The following is a 26,042-nucleotide window of genomic DNA, read 5'->3' on the forward strand; positions in this document are numbered from 1 at the left end:
ACATGGAATATGCTCCATGTTCACGTCTGCCTCTTAAAATCCCAAGTTTTTTTCAAAGTTCAGTTCAAGACAATCTTCTCAATGAGGTCTTCCCTGTTCCCCCAGTTGCTTGTACCTTCCCTGAAACGTTACCTTGTATATATTTTGTATATACATTTATATGTATAGTTCTCTGCTGACAGGATATAAGCTCCCTGGAGACAAGAACTATATCACTATGTCCCAGCACAGTGCTTAGCATACATTGGGTACATAATAAATGTTGGTTGACTGATTAATGGAAGGTCTTCAAAGGAAAACCAAATTTCACTTAGAGCAAGCCAGAAGGAAAGTTGGAAGAAAGCTTTGAGGACTTAGGGGAATCAGTTTGTTAAGTATAGCTTGGGGGTTCCAAAGAACAGAATGGAATGAATTAGTAGAAGGTTAAATTAGGTTAGGATGGACCTGGGAAAGAACAGAGCTGGTCTGAATAGGAATGAGGATTTAGGAGGAAGTAGAAGGTAAATATACCCTCATCTAAAACAATGAATCTAGAAGGCAGGAACTGAAAAATCAGTACAATAATATGAGGAACACTGTAAGTTTGTAGTAACGAAGGGACAGTGTTCCAGAGACAAAGATCAGATTCAATTTCTGGAAAGATTCACTTACGTGAAATATCACATGATGCCCAAATGTAAAAAGTAGTGATATAATTATTTAATTATCATCTTATCTTATTCTTGGCATTAAACTCTTCTATTCTCATAGATAATCAAGTTTGCAGACTGTGCTTTGTTTTTTCTTCTGATCAATTAATGAAATGACCACAACCAAAAAAAAGTGATTACCTTATACAAAAACAAATAGTAGCTCATTTGCCAGAAATATCTAGAAATATTATAGGAATAAAGACTGGTAAGAGCTGGAGAGAAATATGGGAAATGGGAAAGAAGGCACAAGGGCAAAGATATAATATGGAATCATCTTTGATGAGTCCATTAACACCTTAATACAATTAATACTTTAGACATCCTAAATCAGTTCAAATTCCAGGAGCTAGGGAACTCTTTTTTCATCAGCAAAATGGGGATAACCCCTGAAGGTGCCTCTCAGGGTTGCTGTGAGGCTTAAATGATAAGGTATATAAAGTGCTTGTTACTAGGTACTACTGTGATTATTATTCCTGTGTATGATGTCCTTAACAGCGTGAGAAGATCTAGCTGGGTTGCAGTGTAAACTATAGCTGACTAAGACAACTCCAAATACTTAGCAGGCCATACTTAAACTACATTGGTCTGCTGAAATAAGGCATCACAATTTTTCATCTTTACATTATTGGGAAATCAGGCAATAAATATTAATTGAGTGCCCACTATGTACAAAGCACTGTGCCTAAGGTAATCACTTTGATCCCTTGAAGTACCCTAGTTCACTTAAACTGCTAACAATACCATCTCTCTTGACATTTTTGGTAATGGGATCAAGAAATATTATAGACAAAATGTCTAAATGAATGGCTTAATACAAATCAGTTCTAACAGCTTATATTGAGATCCTGAGATCAAAAATATTCTCACATGCTAATGTTTGGAGAATAAGACAAGTCCATGTAATGGAATTTCTAACTGCTGTTCTGTTCTCTTTTGCCTCCAAGCCTCAAACCCACAAATACTAAGCATTAAATAAAAATGAATGACATAAGTGAATAAAAATAAATGAATATCAAATTCACAATTCAACAAGTATTTACTAAGCACCTCCTATGCTGCTTTGAAGAGTATAATTATTTCTCCTTCCTGCATCTTTCCAACTACAAAGGTACTTATGTGAATTCTTCAAATAATATTCCTAAGTGCAATTAATTAAATGCTGTATTTATTCCTTCTAGTTTTACACTAACAGAATTCACCAGTATGCTTCTTAAAAAAGAATTCATGACAGAGATCATTCAATGTTGTTCAACCACAGACTCTAAGGGGGTCAAACATGAAAGAAATTGATATATTTAAGGAACACATGAGCATCAAGAGATATACCAATGGAAAATGGAAGTTCTCATACCTTCCCTTCAGGTTTTCAAGTTCTCTGTGATGCAGCATGCTCCGTACATGTTCATCCATCTCCTTGAAGATTAAAGAAACTTATATTAATGATTTACAATTCAATTTTTTTTGGCTTTTCATTCAGTATATTCTTTTCTTTAATTTTCAGAATTTCCACTTTGTTTTTAAGCTGGTATTTTTTATATGTTTACTGGATTTTTAGTTGTATATCTATTGAATTGATCCATTATTTATCTCTTTTGTTGATGAAGACATTTAGGAATATATATTTTCCACTAAGGATTGCTTGAACTATACTCAAATATTTTAGTATATTGTGTAAATGTTGTATTTTCTTTGACTAAACATTATTTCTGTGAAAAATAAATCTATAATGATTTATCCTAAAAGATCATTCTTCTGCTCGTGCAAGCCACAAAAAGTTTATTTCCTTTCACAGCAAAAAGGGAACAAAATCATAACACTCAAGTCAATTCACAATTATAATAATTCCCAGACCTTAAGTAAGTATCCTTCAATACATCAAGAGACTTTGATTTCATCAGCATACTTGCACCAACACAGATTAAAACAATCCCATTCTTTAGCAGGTAATTTCATAAGCTACTGTAGACAAAAGAAATCTTTAGCAAAGTGGTAATAAGTCTCTCAAAAATGAGCTAGGCTGGTTCTTAGAGGACATTTGTAATCTGGTGGTACAGTCTTCAGGAATCCAGGGTCACCCCTAACCATCATCAAGCATCAAAATGTGGCTTTCTTAGATGACATAAATGTTAAAGTCTCATTTTTCCTCTAAAAAAGGTAACAAAAATAATAAAGAACCACCAAGGAAAAAAACCTATTATGAGAAAGTAATTACAATGGAAAAGAAGGACTTATAAAACATATATATTCACTTTCTCTTCAAAATTTGGATTATTTTGCTTTGGTGAGTGATTTAGGAATACTGTTGCCACATGCAAAAAAAAAACAAAAAAAAATCTAAAGGACTATAAACATATATTCCCCTATGTGTTCACAAAACTGTCAATCATACATGGTTTATGTATAATGAGAAATATTTATAATACAAAGATTTTTCACCATACAGAATTTACCAAACCTTAATTTCTGCATAATGCCTGAGGGTTCCCACTCCTAGAGGTCCCCAAGATTCTTTTAAGGGTCCCACAAGATCAAAACTATCTTCATAAAATACTAAGATTTTTAGTTTCTAATACAGTATATATCTACAGATATAACCACCATAAATAGAGGCTGTTTGAGATCCTTGATAATTTTTTACAAGTGTGGATGCTGACATGAAAAAGTCTGAAAACCATGGCTTTGGCCATCTAGAAAGAGAGAAATTGTTTTGTCACACGACATATGGATTTTCACTTGAATTAAAATTTTTTAAAAAGTCAAGAATAAATGCTTATACATGTACAAAGAGACTAATTTAAATTTGTCAAGAGTTTACAGGTATGTCTGATTTTGACAAACTATGAAAGAAAGCATTAAGTAAGAAAGAATACCTCCTTAGTATATGGGTACAGACATATAATTATGCTTTCAAAACAGTTTGAAAATATTCATGGCCCAATTATGACCAGAACCTCTCCCTTCACCTTCTAACCACACCTCCTCTCAAAAAAAAAAAGGCATAAAAAAATCCACCTGTTATATTTTAAAAGAAAAAGACCTGAATGGGGAGGAAAATGTTTTAGGCACATGCAAACAAGTTAGTATGTCTAAACAATATTTAGCACTGTTCTCTGTATCCCTTTAGAGGGACCTTTACCTCCCCATCTAACTAATTTTAATATCATTAATCTTCTCGAAACACTGTATTGTCATACTACTGATCTGCTTAAAACCTTCAATGGGTTGCTGTGGCCAAGGTGAAGGACTTGATCTTTCAAATTAATTTTATAAGACCTCTGCACCAAATATCAAGAGGTGAGAAAATGCAATAAGTAGTAGTATAACACCACAGTACCCCAGAATCATGAGATATAAAAGTTGGAAATTTTATGTGATCCGATCTCTTCAATTTATAGACGTGGAAACTTTGAAACATAGAGATGAAAAGTAACTTGTTCAGGTTCATACAAGTTAGTAAAACAAGAATAGACCCTAAGTCAGATGTTACTCCAAATCCAATGCTACTCCAAAGGGCACGTAAGTATATGTATGTGCATGTCCCTGTATGTTCATCTATTTCACATACTCTTTCATTTCCCCCATCCTTTCGTTCTACCCGCCAATCAAAAAATGGTCATAATATAAAACCAAAAATATATAGATATTTGTTGTATTTATCGTATTTTGTATTTACTCTAACTTTGTATATCTTGTTCATAATTTTTTAAATATGCTTTATCTGTGTTTCTTGAATGTAATGGCCAAAGAACTCATCATTCAGTGGCAAAGCTCCTACTGACAAGGCATTTAGGGTTAGACACGTTTGCTGAAAGGATTTAACACTCCTGACACCCCTCTATTTTGGTATAAAGTGTCAAAGCTCAAACTCCACTGGCATAACCTTCAAGAACCTAGAGTCACCTCTAAACCAAGAGACAATGAATTAAAATTCTTTATAGGCATGATATACCTGTATGTGTATACATAAATGTATGTATATACACACACACTTAAGCACACATGGGGAAGGGCAAGGCAATTGGAGTTAAGTGACTTGCCTAGGGTCACACAGCTAGTGTCAAGTATCTGAGGCTGGATTTGAACTCAAGTCCTCCTGACTACAGGGCTGGTGCTGTATTCACTGTGCCACCTAGCTGCCACTACAGATAATTTTTTAAAATCTATCTCCCCTCCAAATTTTTATATACCTTAGTTAATTTTGTTATGCACCAATGACTTCAAGAGAAAAGAGATTCATTACTAGATTCTTCTAAACTCTTCACTCAGCCTGAAGATAGGAGGCCTTCTACTGGCTCTATATCTAACCCTACCTTCTACTACTCTCCACACAAATTTCATTTTCAGTCATGCCAGTTTCCTTAACATCTCTCAAAATACTACACTACACTTTCTTGCTCACACTATCCTTCCTCCCTGTAGTTATCTTCTCTTCTATCAAAAAAACCTAGCTAAGTAGGACCTGGTATCAGAAGAACTTGAATGGAGAATATATGTATACACACAGAGTAACTCTGAAAATTGTAAACCTTGAAAATCAAGATTCGTATTCTCCCATCATTACCTTTTTTGAGCTGTATACAGTATCACACAATATACATTTTCGTTCTCGTACCATAGTGACTGGAGCAGACTTCACACCTCGCCTGCAACAAAAAGGTAACAATCAGTATTCCTTTTACATTAATGTCTTCTTAGAAGACTTGAGTAACCACATCTTATATTCCCAAATGCTAGATGAGACAGGGCTGAGTAGAGAAAAACTTTCCTGTCTCCGAGATCCTGGTACATTCTCCACTTTCACTCCCTCCTAGGATCCAAAGGCGCATTGTACAGGGATGCTTTTCCTTCCAAACCCCCAATCCCATCTCTCCACTGGAGAGGTCCTTCCATTCCTTTCCTCACCATAAGCCAAATCTCCAAGGAGATGGATCTCAATGGTACATTAAAAGAAAGTGGTTCCCCTTCCCCTTCAAGGCTTAGTCTCTATGTTGCAGGCAACAAAGAAGAAACAGCTAGCTAAAAGAAGCATGAATTACTCTACTCCAGCTCTCACTCAACACCCCACTGCTGCCATGACCCAACTCACACATCCCAATATTGTCTACTTCTGTGTCACTTCTTTATCACTCTTTTACTTTATCTTTACTTATTTATTTCCTCATAGTCATCAATATTGCCCCTTCTCCTTCCATTGCCTGACTGGCTGCTCTTCTAAAAATAGAGGGGTGGTGGGACTAGAGGTAGATTAGTCTTCATTTACCACAGCTCTATTAATATTCATTCAATAAGAAAGCTCTAACATGACAAGGTAAAAGCCAGTATTTTTATGGGCATTCTGGAAATCTAGTCCATTTCTCTAAAATATACTTATTTGTATAGGAGAACACTGCGGAATGCACAGGTGAGTCCAGTATTAGTAATGACATCATGTTTGAGATTTTGCTATCAGTTAGTTATAATATTGCACTACATAGAAGGAGCATGTTTTTAAAGGGCTGTGAAGTTACAGAATAATAATTACTGTGAAAAGCAAAATCTCCTTAAAAAAAATGCCTTTTTTTCATGAAAGAAGCATAGTACAAAGAGCACTGTATTTAGAATCAAGGGACACAGATTCAAATATTATCTCTGCCACTTATATCACCTGTGTGACCTTAGCCCTAAGTTACTTTACTTGTGTAGGCCTCAGTTTCTCCATCCATCTGACGAAGGAGTTGAACTCCCTGATTTCTAAGGTGCCTCCCATGATACCATGATTGGGCCTCTCTTTTGATGCCATCAAATAGATAGACTGCCCTCCCTCCTCATCAGTTCTGCCTCACCAACTCTTCTCTATCCTTAAAGGTCATTACTGTCATGAACCTTCCTTACTTCACCATCCAGAGAAAGTTATTTTCCTTCAGAGAACCTTCTCTCTTTCACCTGTAAAAAGGGCGTGAGGATTCTCACAAGGCCTGCCTGGCAGCTGCTCTTAAGCTAACAGACGCCTGTGCAACCACCCCTCCATGTGCATTCACTTTTCTTTTTTATAGAAGAAACATGCCTGGTCTTTGCATCTCCCCAGGGTCTAGCCTAGCACCACGCACATGGCAGAGGTTCAATAATTATCTGCTAAATGAATCACTGTGGCCTTCTAGCTAATGTAAGATTGTCAAAGTAGCCCCATCAGTGTAATCTAGCTAGAATGTAGCTCTGTCCTACCTTCAGGAATAAAAGAATTATGTCTCCATCAGAACTGATGGAAGCATAGAGAACAAAGCATTTATTCATATAACAAATATCTCATAATATATTCACTTCCAAATAAAACTCTCTAACATGGGGTCCATGAACTTGTTTTGTAAATATCATTCTATTTCAATATAAATGGTTTCCTTCATCATCTTACATATTTGGTTTTATGCATTTAAAAAAATTCTGAAAAGGAGTCCACAGATATAAAAGGGGTCCAGGACACAAAAACCAGAAAAGTTAGGAACTCCTGATCTACCCCAAACCCCTCATTTTACAGGGAAAGGAAAAAAGTCCAGACGAAACAATTGACTTAAGTAGCAGAGCCAGAACTACAACACAAATCTGACTGTTACTTTATCACAACAAAAGGGTGATGATAACCTAAAGAAAGAGTAGGCTTAACTGATCCCTAATGGAAACATTATCAGAGGCGTATAAGATCTGTACACAACAGAATAAGCCACAAGCCCAAAGATGGCTTAAAGAAACATTATTTCAAAGGCAGAAGAGACACTTGCTATTATATCTACCAGCTATGTCAAACATTACAGTACTGACATGCATATGACTCACACTCTACTGGCATATATGCGACCACCCTAAAGAGCATATATTCATTTTAGACTGCTGGTGTGGAATACTGCAACTACCCAACTTGTTTTGACCGGTTTTGTTTAATTTGCCAAATGCTTTCTCCTACCTAAGTTTGGGCAGAGTATCCAGATGCTACCACACCTCCTCCAAAATCATCTTGTATTTATTTTGTACAAACTTATTTGTGTGTATTACATTTTAAATATTGCATTTATTTATTTAAATATTGTATTTAAAAATGTAAAACTATTCTTAGCTCATGGGCCATATAAAAACAGACAGCAAGCTGGATTTGGCCCATAGAATCTAATTTGCAGTCTCCTGTTCTAAGGCAATAAAGGGCATTCTATAAAACATAGGTGGATATTTTTAAGGCTCAAAATGATAATGACATATCAATGAAATAGTAAAGAAATTACAGAAGTCCAGAAGGGAACACAAATAAGCAGGGTGGTTTTAAATCAAACTATGCAACAGAAGCTGTTTAATATATAATATTCTTTTCTGTTCTTTATATGTTGAAATCTTTGTTTCTTAAATTCATAATAAAAAAAGGAAAAATACATTTTAAAAAATGTTCTTTAATCCAGGCTCTCAAATAAGAGGCTTCCTTCGAGACTTCGTTCAACTCTCACTTTCTGCAGGTTTTCATTTCACTTTCATTTTCATTTCATATCTTATACGTACAATTTTTTGCACATTATCTGCACCCTCCAACTTTACTTCTGGCTTCCTTCACATATTCCTTCAAATTTCTCCTTCTCTATAAGCCTTTCCCAATTCATTTTGATGCCTTCATTATGTTTCTGCCTTCCTTTGTATTCCTAGTGCTTAGCACAGCTTGCTTAATAAATTATTTGTTGACTAACTATAAAAATTAACAAAGTACAAAAAACAGGTAGCAAGCATGAATATTAAGAAAAATTATAACTAGTAATACTACTAAGATTCATTTTGGGAGGGATAATTTAAGACTCTGAAGAACCATATAAAAAGTACATACTAAATATATAAAAATATAAAGTATATAAAAACATCATGTGTGGGACTCCTTTGGTGCTGAGGGAATATACAACTGAAGTTAAGCAAATGGCTACACTTGCTTTTAAATTTTAAAATAATTCAGAGACCAATCAAGGTGGGCCTCTCCACATATCTCTTTCCGAGTCTATAATAAATTAGATCTACTAAGGGAAGTGTTATAATCTTCTTAGGAAGAGATTACTAAACTTAAAAAATTTGGGAATGTAACTGCATAAAACAACATTGAAATGACATAAAATTTTTGGGGAGAGAGGCATACAGCCAAATATATTTCCCTCTCCTTTCTTACTCTCACTTTTTACCTTCTTTTTCATCACATCAACTTTGCCCTTAAAGCTCAAGTATGATTTTATACTAAAAATTAGTTACTACTAAAAAAATAATATTGCCTTCCATAGCACCCCATCTCTCAAGCTGATATCCTAGTCTGCACTATGACAATTGTGTGTTCATGTGTATCTTGCATTCCCCCCAACTCCAATCCTAACCTGAAGAAAAGGACCTGTCTGCTGAATAAATAAGGCTGTTAAATAAATAAGAAATGAGTGTCATTGCCCATTCACAGCCAAACAGAAAAAGCACTAGACATGGGTTAACTTGTTAAGGAGAAAGGGATATTAGACATAAAATGGATCAAAATCCCAGCCCTTCATGACAGTAACCAAACCAAACCTCAGAAGCCCTGCTAACAGTAGCCTAAAACTAAACTCTTCTGAGAAAGGGTGCCTGCCTGCCATATGCCTTGGTAGAGCAGATTTATTTTGACAGGACCAAATAAAAACACAGAGACTATAGAAGGTCCAACTATTTCTGGGAAACAAGTATGAATGATGCGAAAGTCCACTAAAATCCACAAAGAAGTCAAATACAGAATGAAGATCCCATATATACCAAAATGTTCATAGCAGTGCTTTTTGTGGTTGCCAAGAACTGGAAATAAAGTGGATGCACACTGGGCAATAAGTGAACAAATTCTGGCATATGAATCTAATAGTATTCAACACTAAAAAATTATGAATGAGGAATTTAGAGGAACATAGGAAAGCTTGTAGAAATTAATGCACAGTGAAGTTAGAATAAGGAAAACAATATGCATGATGACTACAATAACGTAAGCTAAAAGAATCAGAGGAAGTACAATTAGGTTGTAAGTAATGTCTATACCAGGAGGACAAATAGGAAAAATGCATCAGTCTCCATGAGAGTCAGGACACCTCCCCTCCTTTCTTTGGATAGGGGATCATGAGTGTGGATTGTATCAGAAGCAGTCTCAGTGTAGGTTAGTTTTGCATAACTATTCTCTTCCTTACAGAGGAAGGCTCAAGGGGATGCAGAGAATATACACACAAAAGGAATGAATAAAATTTAAATTACTTTAAAAAATAAAGGAAAGCATTTTAAAGATCTCTCTTCTCATCTCTTACAATAGTTTGGCCATACCATTCTCCAGTCTTCAGCAGCAGAGGATCCATGGGTGTAAAACACTTATAGGTCTAATCTTTTTATCCTCCTCTTCTTTTTTTGTTCTTTAGGCTGTTATAGTTCTCTGGGAGAGAGGCGGTGTTGGTATATAAGGGAAATGTAAAAACTATCTTTTTAATTATACTTTTTGCTTAACTAGGTAGTTCTACTCTGTTTCAAGTACAGTATTGCAACTAAAAAGTTTTTATAAAAGATTATTCCAATAACAGCTTTACCCATCTAGAATTCAGCTAACTGCAAGTCTAATTAAATTGAAGACAGCAGTCATTAAGAAGGGAAGGAAAGACCCTCATTCAGAGTTCATTAGTTATTTTACACACAATTCTGATAAACTTGGGTATCTGGAACAAATCATAATAGGAAAGAAAGGGTAACTGCTAGGAAGACATTCTCAAAGGGAGAATCACAGAGATTTCAGACAACACCATGAAGTCCAACCCATACCTGAACAAGAATCGTCTACAACAACCCCAACTCTATTCTATCCTTGAAGACTCCCAGAGAAGATCCAACTACAGCTCCCAAGGCAGCCCATTACACTTTGGGACAGCTCTAATTTGCTGGGAAGTTTTTCTTTACACGGAAGCTAAATCTGCCTCTCTAAAACATCCACCTGTAGCTTCTAGTTTTGACTTGGGGGGACAAGCAAAACAATAATCTACTCCCTCTTTCACCCAGGCCTTTCAAGCATAAGACAGAAATTATGTCCTCCCTAAACCTTTTTTTCAGATTTCACATACCCAGTTTCTTCACCTGAACTTTATAAAGCACAGTCTTGAGGGCCTTCACCATCCATACTGGTCACCCTCTTCTGGTTGCTCTCCAAGTTCCTGAATGTGCATCTTAAAATGTGCACAGAATGATTCAATGAGGGGTGCATAAGAAGTAGGAAAGGGAAGAGATATTAGAAGTAAGAATGGTGTAAAAATGGAAGATATTAATAGAAATATTATAAAAAAGAAAAGGGGAATGCAGATAAAAATAAAATATAATGTGCCCAGAATTGAACACATCAGCAAAGATAATGTGATTATCATCACCTAAGTTCTGAATATGATGCTACATTAGCTTTGTATTCAAAGAACTGAAGTATAAGTTAAATTGCTGACTCATACTGTGCTTATTAAAAATTCCAGCTATTTTTCAAACAAACCTGTTGCCAACTCCCCTGATCTTGTACAATGCCTGAAGCTATTATTTTAGTCAAATGTAGAACTTTACATTTATCTCTATTAAAATGTTCTACTATTTAGTATGTCAGGCCCCCACCCTTGTTCTTGCCTTTTTGGACCTTATCATCTAACCTATAACTAACCTTCCCAACTTTTTTTCATCGGCAAATCTGATGAGCATTTAAGCTTACATTATTGCTAAGAAAAAAAAAAAAAAAGGTTAAACAGCCCAGGACCAAGAAGAAATCCCTGGGTTACTTCACTAGAAATTTCTTTCCAAGTTACTAACTACAAGCAAAGCAAAGTAAAGCAAGGGAACAAGGAAAATGACAGGAAAGCTAGTTAATAAAGAAGACAAAAAAAGAAAATAAGCATAGTTCAAAGGGGCCGTTTAACATGGAGGTAAACACACACACAAATGCATACTTCTAAATGGAAGCAGCTAGTTGCTTCAGTGGATAGAGCCTGGAGAAACCAAATTCAAGCGAAGCCTCAGACACATCACAGCTCTCTGAACCTGGGCAAGTCACTTAACTTCTGTTTGCTTCAGTTTCCTCAACTGTAAAGTAGGAGTAGTAACAACACCCACCTAACAGGTCTGCTGTGAGGATCAAACGAAATAATATTTAAAGCACTTAGCACAGTGTCCAGCACGTAGTGGGCACTATAGAAATGACAGAGTGGCGCGATAAATGACAACCCCATGAAGAGATTCACGGCATTCATGATTCATCGTAAATCATAACAGAAAGCAGAGAGACGGGTAATACTAATCTCTATCCAAACTAGTTAAAATTAAAAATGTCTTGGTGCTTCAAGGGAGAAAAAAATGTCAGCTCTTGAAAAAAATTTTATAAATTACAACTTACTTTCTTATGGTTCTAGATAGCAAAAGTTTGTTTTCCTGGGTTGGCAAATGTGGTTTACTGAAAATATTTAATTCCATTTTGATGACTGAGGTTCCAGTAGCCTTGCATATTCATTATTCTGACCATTTTACAAATACACACACATACATATATGTATCTGGAGATTGAATATACAATATATGTACACTAGCCTTAAAATACACCCTAGAAATAACTTTAACTAAATACCAACTATATTTTTTATCAAGGTTTGGGTTGTGATTTTCTCCTTTCTATTAGAAGATGTAACTTTTTTAAACATCTAATTGAAAGTTCTGTTTAGTTGGGTTCTAGTTAGAACAGGATTTCACAATCTGTGAAAAAAATGTCTGTGGATAGATTTTAGGGTGTTCATGAACTTAGGAGGGAAAAAAAATTACATCTTTATTTAAATATAATTGTTTCCTCTGTAATCGTATGTAATTTGTTATACTCATTTTACAAACATTCTGGAAGGAGGGAAGCAAAGACTTATTAAGTGCCTACTATATGCAAGGAACTGTGCTAAGCTCTTTAAAAATATTATCTTATTTGATCCTCAGAACAACCCTGGAAGGTAGGTGCTGTTATTAACTCTATTTTAAACCCGAGTAAAATGAGGAAGACAAGAGAAGTTAAGTGACTTGCCTGGCATTACAAAACTATTAGGTGTCTGGGGCCACGTATGAACTTGGGTCTTCCTCATGCAGGCCCACAGTTCTCACTATTGTACCACCTAGCTGCATAAGGGGTTAAGAACAATTGAGTTAGTTTATTACATTTGTTTTGAGATTAAGCTTTTAGTGAATAATTTTGTCTGCTAAGAAGCCCTTCTTGTGTCATGGACCCCTTTGGCAGTCTGGTGACAGCCAGACAAATGGCAACTCTTCTTAAAATAATGTTTCTAAAAATGTATAAAATACCTAAGACTGTAAAGGAATTAATTATGTTAAAATATAGTTATCAAAATATTTTTTAAATCAATTTTCAGACTCCTAGCTTAAGAAGTCCTAGTACAGAATGACCTCCATTTTATGTTTCTCTTCTTAAACATCCTTCTTTCAAATCATGAAATTATAATATAGCCATAACTATACCCTTAAACAATCTCATTAATTCATGATATTGTGCAAAAGTACTCGATGTGGAATCAGAGGACTTGTGTTTAAATCCTGGCTCTGCCACTTGCTATTTTAACTTCTTTGAGCCTCAGATCTTCCATCTCTAAAATGAATGGGACGGACTAGATGACCTTCCAGTTCTAAATCAATAAGTTATGTGAACTATTATACAGCACTGTGATATCTAACTGGATTCTATTACTATCTAATTGGATTCATTTTAACCTGAGTTCCATAAAGTCCTAGATATAAAGTCCAGGATTTATTTCCTCAGAACATAACTATTAACTATCCTTAATGTGGATTAAGCCACCTTCAGATCTCCTTTCTCTTCCTAATATTTAACTCAGAAAACCATTCTTGTAATTCATTCCACTTCTTGGCCATGATTACTAGGACTACCCATTTTCCTGACTCAGATTTCTTGACTTCACTCCAAAATATGTGTTTCCTATAACTGTAATGAGGGAAGATTTATCAAACCAGCAATGTGATCCAAAATGGAAGTACTAGCATAGTTTGTATTAAAACTGAACTCTGAATCGAATTCATTCTTCAGTCTCACGTCCTGCAACCCACTGAAGGAGGCACTGAGTGGCCAGAAGCCAGAGGAATGGTTTTCATACCCATATGAATTACGGAAGTCCTCCACCCTACTCGGACACAGGCCCAACTGCCCCATATCTACCATATGTACAGCGAACAGGGGGTCCTCAAGCATATCCTCCTGGGCCTCAAGAGCCAAATCTACCCCCTAAGGCAGTGTATCCATACCAAGGCTAGTCATAGTATGGCTGGCAGGGTGGATCCCCTCCAGAAGCACCCAAAACCACAGTGTATGTGGTAGAAGACCAAAGACAGGATAACACAGGCCAAGCTACCTGCCTCACAGTTTGCTGGACTGCTCTCTGTTGCTGTTGCCTTTGGGACATGCTAACTTGAACAGCCTCCACTTCCTCTTACCAGAAAGCTTTGTATCCTCAACTGATGGAGTTGAGAATCCTGATGGCTACTGCTATAATGAATGACAAGTTCTGCAGTTATCTCAACTACAACATGAGATCTTAGATTAGTAATGATTTTTTGCTATTTAGTTTAATTTAGTGACATATTTTTAATGTTCATTTTCTAATTTTTTATCATACTTGTGCTAACAAATGTGCTAAATGATTTTTTGGCCAAAGGCTTGAGTATGAAATTTATATTTATAATTTTAAGTTGTACTGTTCGTGGCAGTGGCAAAATATGCAACAATACAAGCCCCTGAATGAGTTCTTTCCTAACTAACTCTCTAATTATTGCTTCAATATTCCCTTGTCAATAAATTTTGTAAAAGCCCCCCCCCCCAAAAAAACTGAACTCTTCTGGCATTTTGGCACATATATAGCATCCCATGCCATAGGTATTTGTGCATATGCTTCAACAGACTATAAGACTTCCTTACGGTAAGAACCTTATCTTGCGTATCTTTAGCACTCAAATATATATTGAATGTGTAAAAAGAGACTTGATACAGAAAGAACACTGGACAGGGATCTGGCTTCTACCCAAAGGTCACTACTAGCTTTAGATGTCATCTTACTTCTTTGGGTCACCATTTCTTCATCTGTAAAAAGGAAAGTATGAGTTGAACTCAAGGCCCTTTTCCAATGAAAGGTCAGGCTTCAGTGACTAATATCAAATTTCTTATGCTTGGTGAACATATCACTCAAAATGTGCAAAATTGATTGTTAAAAAAATTTTTACATGTACTTGGGAAATATTTAACAAAAAAATGAAGGAAAAAACCACTAATAATCCCTGGTAATGCTATATGGCTACAAATAAGAATATACTGCAATATCCAAAAAAAAAATTAAAATTGCAAGTTATCCAAAGGACAATGGACAGATGCACGGTAAGCACAGCAGCATAAAAAAGATATTTAAGAAACACAAGACTGAAAAAAGCATTGGAGCGCTTGTTTACTCAAAAGCAAGATCTAAAAGAAGGCTTCTAGCACTGAGTGAATTATTAAGGGAAGATTTACAAGAGGTCAAGAATGAGAACGGGGAATATCTATCTTGATGACATCACTGACCTATTACTACTAGTTATTTGTTTTCTTTCTCCAATCAAACCCTCAAACTATTTTTGCTATCTACCTCCTTACAGGGTCTATTATAATGTAGGGTATATATGTGCTCAATGAATGTACTGACTAAATTAAGACTAATCCATACACCTTTTTCCTCTTAGTTTTTTAAACTCATGTCTAAAGCTGCTAACTAAAAATGCCTCAAAATGTGTACAACCTCCAGTAACTTCTTGTTATTCCCTGCAGGACAAAACTCACAAAAGTAACAAGGCTGTCCACAAGAAAGTTTTTACTTATTTCATTCCCCATGCCACCCAATTAACAGACTTATAACGGCTCTGTACCTAAATGCTTGCAAGAATTTAATAAATTCCATGACCTGCCAGAGCCGGGAGCAAACTGTGGCAAATTTTATTGCTATATTGTTCAGTGTTTGAATGATACGTTTTAAAAATAATTACACAGAGTTCTGTTTTGTTTTATTGTTCCTTTCACACATCAGTCATTGTCATGATGGAAGAAAGAAGGATCATGGAACTAGAGCTGGAAGGGACTTCAGAGGCCATCTAGTCGGGGCCCCTCACTTTACAGATGAAGAAATATAGTTTTCTTGGTTCTATTTTCTAAGTCTACAACTGTTTATCCAATTCTTAATCTTCATTATTTGAATGCCACTGCATTTATGACGTGAAAAAAGGGCTGAAAAGCTACTCAACACTGGTAATACAAATTCAAACCAAAGAGTTTACATTCAAATGGAAAAACAATAGACAGAGGGTTGAGAGCCAGAGAGGGGGCACATTGAAGTGCAAAGTTATAGGAATATGAGTAAAGCCATTGGGGTACAAACAGAAACTTCCCATCCAGAAACAAAGATAAGATGGAGCCACAAGAACTAGAGAAGAGAGGAGAGGAGAGGAGGGAAAAACTCCCTTAGCTCTGCTTGATTATAGAGAAAAATCATATTTAACAGCCAATAGTTATTCACAGATTATCATAGCCAGTCTCAGAATTATCCAGATTCAGAACGAACCGGTTTGAGTCAAGAGTATCCTACTTTACCTTTGCAATGTAACCTCACGTTGTAATGACCCACAACAGCCTAAGAATCAAACAAAATCAAAGCTTCCACAAGGTTACATACTAAAATGAAAAAGAGACTAGACTGAAAAACTACGCAGAAGTAGCTCTATTTAGAAGTTCATTTTCATATTGCACAGATGTGTTCAAGTCCTAGCCAAACGATCCCTTTTGGAGGAAAGATTTTACACTGGATGTGTTTTCTTTTTTAATCTCCTGTATATTGAACTGTCTTGCCATTCTAATTCTTGTAATTAGTTTACTAAAACTTGTTATTTCCCTAAGAGGATCTTATGGAAACTGATTGATGTGAACATTTCCAAAAGACAAACTCTTATGAAATCTACAAACCAGGAAGCTAAACACAAAAACGAAACTGTGGTTAAACTATTCTAAGGTAAGTATAAAAGTGACGTGCAAAATACTGATCAGAATTACTCCTCCAAAGACAGATTAAGATCCAGATGCATGGGTTGCAACTTGGTGCACAGTGGATTCGGAGTTGAAGGACCTGCCCCTGAGTCATAATTCTTGCCACTTATACCAATCTTTTAGTCTCTGGGGAGCTGTAAAATGAGGAAGGTCAGACTAGATGACCCCTAAGATCCCTTCTAGGGCTTAACCTTTGATGTCATGACCCTAAACGAACAGATCCCTCTCTCTTTGCTCCATGACAGAAGGGAAAACAGAAGCTCTTTGGGGACCCTCTGGGTTTCCAGGAGAAGCAGAGCCTCGGAGGTCCTCCGGAGCCAATGCTGTGGGGCTGCCTTTCCAGCACAGTCCCCGAGAAAATCCGAACCTCGGAGACAGAAGAAGCCCAGCCAGGCCGGGCCCAGCTGGGCTGAAGGTAGGCTGAGACGCTAGATACTAGGAAGCCCCCCAAGGGGAGTAGGTCCCCGGCCCGCTCTCCCAGCTAGCCCGCCCGACCTGGTCCGGACCCTCAGTACTCACACTCGACTTCCTTTACTCCATCGCGCCGCCGAGGCCTTGGCGAGGAGGACCTCACCACCCCCGGCCGTGGCCTCCTGTTGGGGTCCGGTGGCCCGCTCCCAGACCCTCTTTCCCCGCCGGGTCCCGCCGCCTCCACGCATGCGCGAGCCGCCACGCCTGCGCTCGCGCATTTGGTCACCGCTATCCTCTCACTTAGCCTTCCAGGAGCGGCCAAAAGCTTTATTTAAAAACGTGAGCGCGAACAATGCACAACTTGAGGGTGGAAGCGGGGAGAGGGAGGCGAGGGAGGGACGACGAAGAGTCTACCTGGAAAAAAAAAAAAGACGGGAAGGAGCCACGAGAGAAGGGGCTAGAACTGCGAGGAAAGGCAGTTCTTGCAAGAGCCTCCCGCCGTACTAGGCACCGGCTTTCTTCAGGCTGGAGTTTCGTTTAAGCAGAGCCAGGTGTGGGCAAAAGATAGAAGTCGGCGAAGTTTGCCGACCTGCTCTACAGGTCTCCCGCTCCTTCCTCACCTGCTGAGTCCTGTCCCGGTGCTCCCTGGTCTGACTCCACCCCCCAACCTGGCCCCAGTTCTAGGAGGAGTCCTTACGGACACTTAGACGTCTTCCTAAACCCCCTCCTACCTCACACCTCCTCCCCCAAAAGAAAACCCTTTCAAGGCATTTTTTATCACCTTCCTTTCTTCCCCCTCCTCCACCTCCCAACTAGTAACTTGGAATGTACATAATATGTATTTTGTAGTATTTACTTAAAAGTACTTATTTTGTAGTATTTACTTCAATGCTTGCGTAGTTGAGAATTGACCTTGAGTACACAAGATTTGGGTTCAAATTCAACTTCCGGACACTTACAGGTTCTGTGTGACCTTGAGCAAGTAACTTAAGCTTTTCAGTGCCCCCAGGCAACTCTATAAGAGTAGTTGGAGATCGACTTGAGTAGAGCGAGTTTTCCGGAGGCAGAGATCTCTATTTCAATGAAATCACTGGACAGACTCTTCTCCCAAACCTAATGGTGAACTTGCAGTGTACCCTGTCCCCCTTTCAGAAGTCTCTAAGAAACTTTGCTAATTAACTATATATGACATCCTGAGTCCTCAATATTCATCCACAACAGGAAATACTGTTTGTACTCTCCTGATACCTGAGAGAGAAAGCATACAAAGGATGAATTGCTTTAAAGAATAATCGTAGGGCTGCAGTCTAAGGACATTTGAAGAAGAATTAGGGCAAATATGCATCTGGGAAATTTAGACATAACTCAAAATTTTCGTCATTAAAGATTCACCATGCATTTGTTGACTGACCACTTATGGGCCAGGCACTTTTTTTTAAGAGTTGGAGATTTAAAGCCAAAAAAAAAAAAATAATCCTGTCCCACAAGACGTTTACATTCTATCAGGAGAAAGAACATGTACTCATAAAAGTAAATACAAAATACCCAGCAAATACAAAGGAATGGGGGGGGGGGATACCAGTAGCTAAGAAAGAGGGGATCTGGAAAGTTCTGTATAAAGTGGTATTGTACCAGAAGCGAGCAAGACACACCACAGAGTATAAGTTTTGAGTGGAGAATTTATTAGCCCTCAGCCATTGGGGTACTGGAACCACAAATCAATGGCCACATGTTGGGATGACAGCTTGGCTTATATAGGATATGTGGGAGTACGGGAACAAAGGTCCTGGCTGATCAAAAGATTCAGTCACGGGGCAGCTAGGTGGCACAGTGAGTAGAGCACCGGCCCTGGAGTCAGGAGAACCTGAGTTCAAATGCGGCCTTAGACACTAGACACTTGTACTAGCTGTGTGACCTTGGGCAAGTCACTTAACCCCAATTGCCCTGCCAAAAAGCAAAAAAAAAAAAAAGATTCAGTCAGGTTATCTACTAGTGGGATAATCTCCTTTACATTCCTTGGTGGAGTCACCGAGCCCCAGGGATATCTGCTAGAAAGGGTCTGTCAGGTTATCCTTCAATGGGATGGTCCTATCTATTGACATTCCTTGGTGGAGTCATGGAGTCCCAGGGGGTTTGCTAAATGCTAAAGTTTTCTGAGTCCATTCTTCCTGGGAGTTCTTGTCAGTAGCTAGGGGTTTAACAGGTGTTCCTAATTTTCCCTGTATTACAGTATTTGAGCTGAACTCTAAAACAATGTCGGACCTCAAAGAGGTAGAGGTGAGAAGGGAATGTTATCTTCTCAGAAATAAGTTGTGTCACCAACTAATTTTAAATGCCTCATTGTACTTCAGTTAATCACAAAGCATTTAAGTGTCTTTGGTGTTCCAGGTACTGTATTATGTGCTTGGAATACAGAGACAAAAATGAAATTGTGTGTGTGTGCATGTGTGTGTGTGTACACACATGCATATGTCAAAATTACCATGGTATGAGAAAAGACTTCAGGGAAAAGATGATACTTGGGTTGATTCTTGAAGGAAGGTGTTCTAGTAGGAGTAAGTAAGGATGATGTTGATTCCAGCAAGAGAAATGACCAGCTCAAAATCACAGAAACAAGAGATGGAGTGACATCTATGAGAAACAATAAGAAATCCAGTTTGACTACACTGAAATTACTCCTCTGAAAGAAGTAAACAGAAAGCTAGAAAGGTAGGTTGGGGTCAAGTTGTGAAAGGTTTAGACGCCAAACAGAATTCATATTTGATCTTAAAAGTAATAGGGAGTCACTGGAGTTTATTGAATAGGGGAGTGACATCAGACCAGCATTTTTAGAAAATCACTTTAGTTGTGATGTGGAGGTGTAATGGCAAGTAAAGTGGGACTTTCGTTGTTTTTTGTTTTGGAGTGTTTCTTCAGAACTAAAGCAATCAAGTGCCTTTGATTAAGTCTTGCCTTCATTTGAGGCCCATACCCTTTTGCGAGTTAAGTCAGGAGAGGTGTGAAACACTCCGACCCTGAAGAAGTATATATACATATATATATATATATATATATATATATATGCTCTGAGGTTAGCATTTTGCTTGGGGCTTACTCACTGGAAGAGTATCCTGTGATTTGACCTTTTGACTGCGTAGCCATTAAGGAGCCCCCACCCCCCTTTGAAAAACTCAGATGTTAGTGCTTTTCTCTTTGGTAACTATGTATGTGATGTCTTGGAAAGACAGCTAGAAGCCTGTCTGCTGATTTGTGTTATTTTGCTGTTTGTATAGTTTCTGTGTGTAATTTCTGTTTGTGTTTTCTCTGAAAGTTCAGGGTGCTGACATTTTTTCCCTTGAACTAGGTGAATGAATGATATACATATATATATATATATATATATATATATACATATATATATACATATATATATATATATCTTTAATTAAAATGGGATCATAAACCCCTTAAGGTTGCTTTCCTTAGAAAAGTAGATCAAAGAATCTGTGTTAGCAGCCATCCTGTGTGCTGGTGTTGTTGGTCTTGCAGAGCCACAATAGTGGCAAGTAGCATTGTTGTTACAGGAGGATAGATTAGATTGAAGAGAGACTTTAGACAGGGAGATCAAATAATTTACTCAATAGTTCGGATGAGAGGTGATGAGCACTATGTGAGTGGAGGAAGGATATAAGAAATATACAAGTGGAAATGACAAGATGTGGCAACTGATTGGATACAAGATGACTGAGAGTGAAGAGTTGAGAATGACAACAAGGTTGTAAACCTGGGTAACTGGAAAGATAGTAGCACCCTTGCCAGAAATAGTAATGTTCCAAAGATGGGTGTGTTTGGGGGAAAAATAGTGAGTTCTATTTTAAACATGCTGAGTTTGAGATGCTTCTGAGATGACCAGTTCAAAGCATTTAAGCATTCAAAAGATAGTCATTGAAGATCTAGAAAAGGAGATGAGTGATCAAACAAGAGAACTAGAAGACAGTAGTACATGAAAACCCAGAAAGGAGAAAGGAGAGGTTGACATGAATGTACATTGAGAGATAAATACAAAATAGATACATACTAAATACAAAGTAACTTTTGCATAGTGCTAACTCAATGGAAGATGAGAGGTGGTTTTCCTAGGTCTCAACTGTATCTACTTTTCTGAGGAGTCTTGAATCACTCCTACTCCAAGTTCTTATCCCCCATGCCTGAATTGCCCAAGGCTGTGAAAGCACTCCACCCTTATGTCAGAACATTATTGACTTTGAAAATCTGTCTAATTTCTTCCCTTAATGATTAGCAACCTCTTCACAATCCAGTGCTTCTGAACTCCTATAGGTTATCATCCAAACCCATTCTCCACTACTTCAATTCCTTATTCTCATGCCTCTTCACCCACCTACCCCAAAGTCCCAGGTAAACTCTACCTATCTCTTCCACTGTGCCCTCTGAAATGCCTTATCTATACATATCTATAGGCAACTTGTTTTCATCTTAAATCTTTTCCTTTCCTACTCCTTCCATATTCTGGCTCAAGCTGAGATTTGACTCCCCTTTCCAGCACTGGCTACACTTTAACTCATTCCAATGACTGGTCAAGGTGGAGGTCTTGGAATACTCCTTGCTCTCCATTGCCACTTCCAGGTTTTCCTCTTACTGCTGAGACAGTAACCTCTCCTCCTTTGAGGTCCATACAATCCATATCTACTATCTAATGAAAATCCTGGTAGCTGTTATCTATAGACCTCTAAGACACTCCCTTCCATCTTCAATGTTACTTCTTTAACTGACACTGTCTTTTCTCTCCAACTCTTGCCCTCATACTAGGGGATTTCAACATACACGTTGATATTTCCTCAAATACCTTAACTTCCTACTTCTTCAACCTATTCATTTTCCATAATGTACTCCTCATGCCTACCTCAAAATGGTCACATCCTCCTTTTTTAAATTAATTTTTGTTTTCAAAAAATATTAGTCTTCTTTCTGTCCTACTTCCTTCCCCCAACCCTCACCTGAGAAAGCAGGAAAAACAAATATGTATAGTCAAGTAAAACAAATTTTCACACAAATCATATCTTAAATATATGTATGTGTGTGTGCATGTGTGTGTGTGTGTGTGAATCTGCACTTAGAGTCTATCACCTCTCTCTCAGGAGGTGGGCAGCATGCTTCATTATGAGTCATCAGGAATTGTGGTTAGTCGTTGTGTTGATCAGAGTTTTCTTCAAGTTTTCTTCTATGTATGTATGTATTGTTTCAAAGAGCCAAGATTTTCCTTCTAATTCTCCCAACCCATCCCCTAAGCCCCACTGAGAACAAAAACAAAATCCATTACAATATACATAGTCAATCAAAACAAATTTCCACATTGGCCACATCCTAAAAAATATTTGTCTCACTCTGCATTCTGAGTCCTTCATCTCTCTATCATTAGTCCTCTGGAATCCTAATTGGTTATTATTCTAAAAATTCAGCATAATAGTATTCCATCACATTTATATATTCTATCACTTCATCCATTCCCCAATTTGTGGACACCTTCTCAGATTCCCATTCTTTGCTACCTCAAAAAGAGCTATAAATATTTTTGTATATCACTAGAATTTGTTTTGCTTAGGACTAATCTCTTCTTTAATCTGTTGTTCTTCAGTCATTTTTTCAGTTGTGTATCACTCTTTGTGACCTCATTTGGGGTTTTCTTGGCAAAGGTAATGGAGCGGTTTGCCATTTCCTTCTCTAGCTCATTTTACAGATGAGGAAACTGAGGCAAACAGGGTTAAGTTATTTGCCCAGGGTTGCATAGGTAGTGTCTGAGGCCAGATTTGAACTCAGAAAGATGAGTCTTTCTGACTCCAAGCCCAGCACTCTATCCACTGTGTCACTTCACTCTAATTCTCCCTCCCAGCTTCTCCCCTTTCCCTATTTCCTTGATGAGTGAAATGTATTTCTCTGCCCAATTTCTTCCTTCTTTTGACCAATTCAGATGCAAGTGAAGGTCAAGTATTAGCTACCCCTTCTTCTTTGTTTGCATATATTTCTACTTGCACCCTGATTATGTGTGAGAATTTCCCCTAACTTTCCTTTGCCTTCTTCCCCCCACCCCAGTGTATTCCTCTTTCCTTCTCTTTGCATTCTTTTATTACAATTATCAAAACAGAACCATTCTGAGGCCTTGTCTAATTGGACTTTCTCTATGAATCCTAACGATAATAAGAATGAGAGGGGACGTGTGTCATCTTCCCGTACATGATGTAAGCAGTTCATCTTAGTTTAGTCTTTTATTGTTGTTTATACATGTTTACTTTTTTATTTTTTTATTCACTCTTATATTTACTTCATGGTTTCTTTACAACTCTGGTCTTCTCATCAGAAAGACTTAGAAGTTCTCTATTTCATTAAAAGCCAGTTTTTTTACCTTGTAGCATTAATTTTTGCTGGGTAAATTATTCTTGCTTATAAGTCTATATGCTTTACCTTCTGTAATAGGGTATTCCAAGCTCTTTATTCCTTTATTGTAGCAGCTGCTAAATGGCATTTGATCTTGACTATGGCTCTCTGATACTTGAATTCTTCCTTTCTGACTGCTTGCAACATTTTTTCTTTGACCTGGAAGCTCTGGATTTTGGCTATGTTATTCCTAGGGGTTTTCACTTTGGGGTTTCTTTTAGGAGGTGACCAGTGGATTCTTTCTATTTCTACTTTCCCCTCTGGTTCTAAGAGATCTCATCAGTTTTCTTTTGAGATTTCTTGAAATATGATGCCTAAGGTATGGGGGGTGGGGGGGCTATGGCCTCAATAGTCCAATGATTCAATTTTTTTCACCTTTGTTTTCCAGATCAGTTGTTTTTCCTATGAGATAGCTTATCTATTTCCTATTGTCTCATGGAGTGATTGGCTTCTATTTGGTCCATTTGAATTTTGGGAGAGTTTGTTGCTTAGGCAATGTTTTGTACCTCTTGTACCAAGCTATTAATTATCTTTCCAATTCTTCCATAGCTCTAATTTCTTTTCCAATTTTTCCTCAAATGTTCTAATTACATTTATTTTTTAAAAATTAACTTAAAAAAACCCCTTGCTTAATTTCCTCTAGGAATTCTAGTAGAATCTGTGCCCAAGCTGTGTTTTTCTGTGAGGCTTTGCTCATAGATGTTTTAGAGTCATTCCCATCTTCTGCATTTGTATCTTGAGCATCCCTGCCTCCTTAATAGCTTACTATGTTCTTTTTGTTTGTTTGTCCATTCTTCTAGGGTACTTCATGACTTCAGACTAGATTTTAGGGCTGGGCTCTGCACACTTTTGGAGGGAAGCTCTGTGCTGGTCCTGTTGCTGCTTTCTTGGGGTACTGAATGTGGTATTATTCCAGGATCTCAGGGACAATCTGGGGATCCAAAAGCTTTTAATGCTCCCAAAGTAGTCTGATCCAGGACAAAGTCTGTGGCTGGTCCCCTGGTCTGAGCTCTGCAAGTTTCTGACCTGGTTTTGGGTCTGAGCAAGAATAGATTGCTTCTGGACTCTAACTCTGTCAGCCAGCTGGAAAACCCTTTTGGCTCAGAGCAGAACTGTAGGTTCCCCCTTGGTCTAGGATTTCTACCCTGGTTATTCCTCTAATGGCTGGGCTAGACATTGAAAATAAAGTTCTACTTCTGGGTTGTTTCTGCTGGCTTCTAAACTTCTTTCTTTCTCCATATATAGCCCAGGGCCTCCCTCCCTGAGAATGCTACAACTGTGTATAGATTTTCTTCTTAGTCCACTCTGAATCTTTAATCCAGGATTGGTTAGTGTTTGACAAAGCTGCCAGTTCACACATCTCTATTTCACAATGTTCCAGTATAGCTTTGGATCTGGGACCTCCACTAGTGGTATACAGCCTCTCCCTGGTAATTAGAGTGCTTCCCATGGTGTGGTCCTGGGCTAACCTATCCCCAATATCCACAGACTTCCTTGTCTGTCTCCTTATGCTAAACTGAGCTGATTTTTTCTGGATTACCCCATCAGGATTCAATCTGGTATATTTTCTTTTTTTTAATTTATTTTTTATTTTTACTTTACAACATTCAGTTCCACAAGTTTTTGAGTTCCAAATTTTCTGTCCCTCACTCTCCTCCCCACTTCCCCCCAAGATGGCATGTAATCCAACATAGATTCTACATATACCTTCACATTTAACTTATTTACATAGTAGTCAGGTTGTAAAGAAGAATCATAACCAATGGAATGAATCATGGGAAAGAAGAAATGAAACCAAAAAAAGAAAAAAGAATAAAAAAAAAGAGAGCAAATAGTTTGCCTCAATCTGCATTCAGACTCCATAATTCTTTCTCTGGATGTGCATAGCTTTTTCCATCATGAGTCCTTTGGAGCTGTCTTTGAACCTTTCATTGATGAGAAGAGCCAAGTTTATTAAAGTTAGTACTTACAGATTCCTTGTGTTTGTAATTGTGCATAATGATCTCCTGGTTCTTCTCCCCTCACTCAGCATCAGTTCATATATGTCTTTCCAGGTTATAGTGAAGTCCGTCTGCTCCTCATTTCTTATAGCACAATAGTATTCCATTACATTCATATGCCACAATTTGTTTAGCCATTCCCCAATTGATGGGCATCTCCTTGATTTCCAATTCTTTGCCACCACAAAAAGAGCTGCTATAAATATTTGTGTACATACTGGTCCATTTCCTACTTGTGTGATCTCTTTGGGATACAGCCCTAGAAGTGTTATTGCTGGGTCAAAGCGTATGCACACTTTTATAGCCCTTTGGGCATCATTCCAAATCGCTCTCCAGAATGGCTGGATCAGTTCACAACTCCACCAACAAGGTAACAATGTTCCAATT

General features: G+C 37.7%; 2 protein-coding genes across 4 annotated transcripts in view; one reads left to right on the forward strand and one right to left on the reverse strand.

Annotated features, from left to right (window-relative positions):
* Nucleotides 1-17,472, reverse strand: part of ZNF106 (zinc finger protein 106) — a 77,344-nt gene extending 59,872 nt beyond the window's left edge. For 2 of the 3 annotated variants that reach the window (XM_036737028.1, XM_036737026.1), the window contains exons 1-3: nucleotides 17,335-17,472; nucleotides 5,254-5,335; nucleotides 2,044-2,105 (exon numbers count right to left, since the gene is read on the reverse strand). In XM_036737028.1, coding sequence (XP_036592923.1) covers nucleotides 2,044-2,105; nucleotides 5,254-5,307 — 116 coding nt within the window. In that variant the 5' untranslated portion in view covers nucleotides 5,308-5,335; nucleotides 17,335-17,472. The remainder of the gene's footprint in view (nucleotides 1-2,043; nucleotides 2,106-5,253; nucleotides 5,336-17,334) is intronic. The other variant, XM_036737027.1, reaches the window with a different exon arrangement.
* LOC118830137 (cysteine-rich and transmembrane domain-containing protein 1-like) lies at nucleotides 13,857-14,168 on the forward strand. Its single transcript, XM_036737032.1, is given in 1 exon segment — nucleotides 13,857-14,168. A coding segment is annotated over 1 exon segment (312 nt).
* Nucleotides 17,473-26,042: the final 8,570 nt, after the last annotated feature.

The sequence above is a fragment of the Trichosurus vulpecula genome, chromosome 8 (genome assembly GCF_011100635.1).
Source record: "Trichosurus vulpecula isolate mTriVul1 chromosome 8, mTriVul1.pri, whole genome shotgun sequence".
Classification (NCBI taxonomy): Eukaryota; Metazoa; Chordata; class Mammalia; order Diprotodontia; family Phalangeridae; genus Trichosurus; species Trichosurus vulpecula.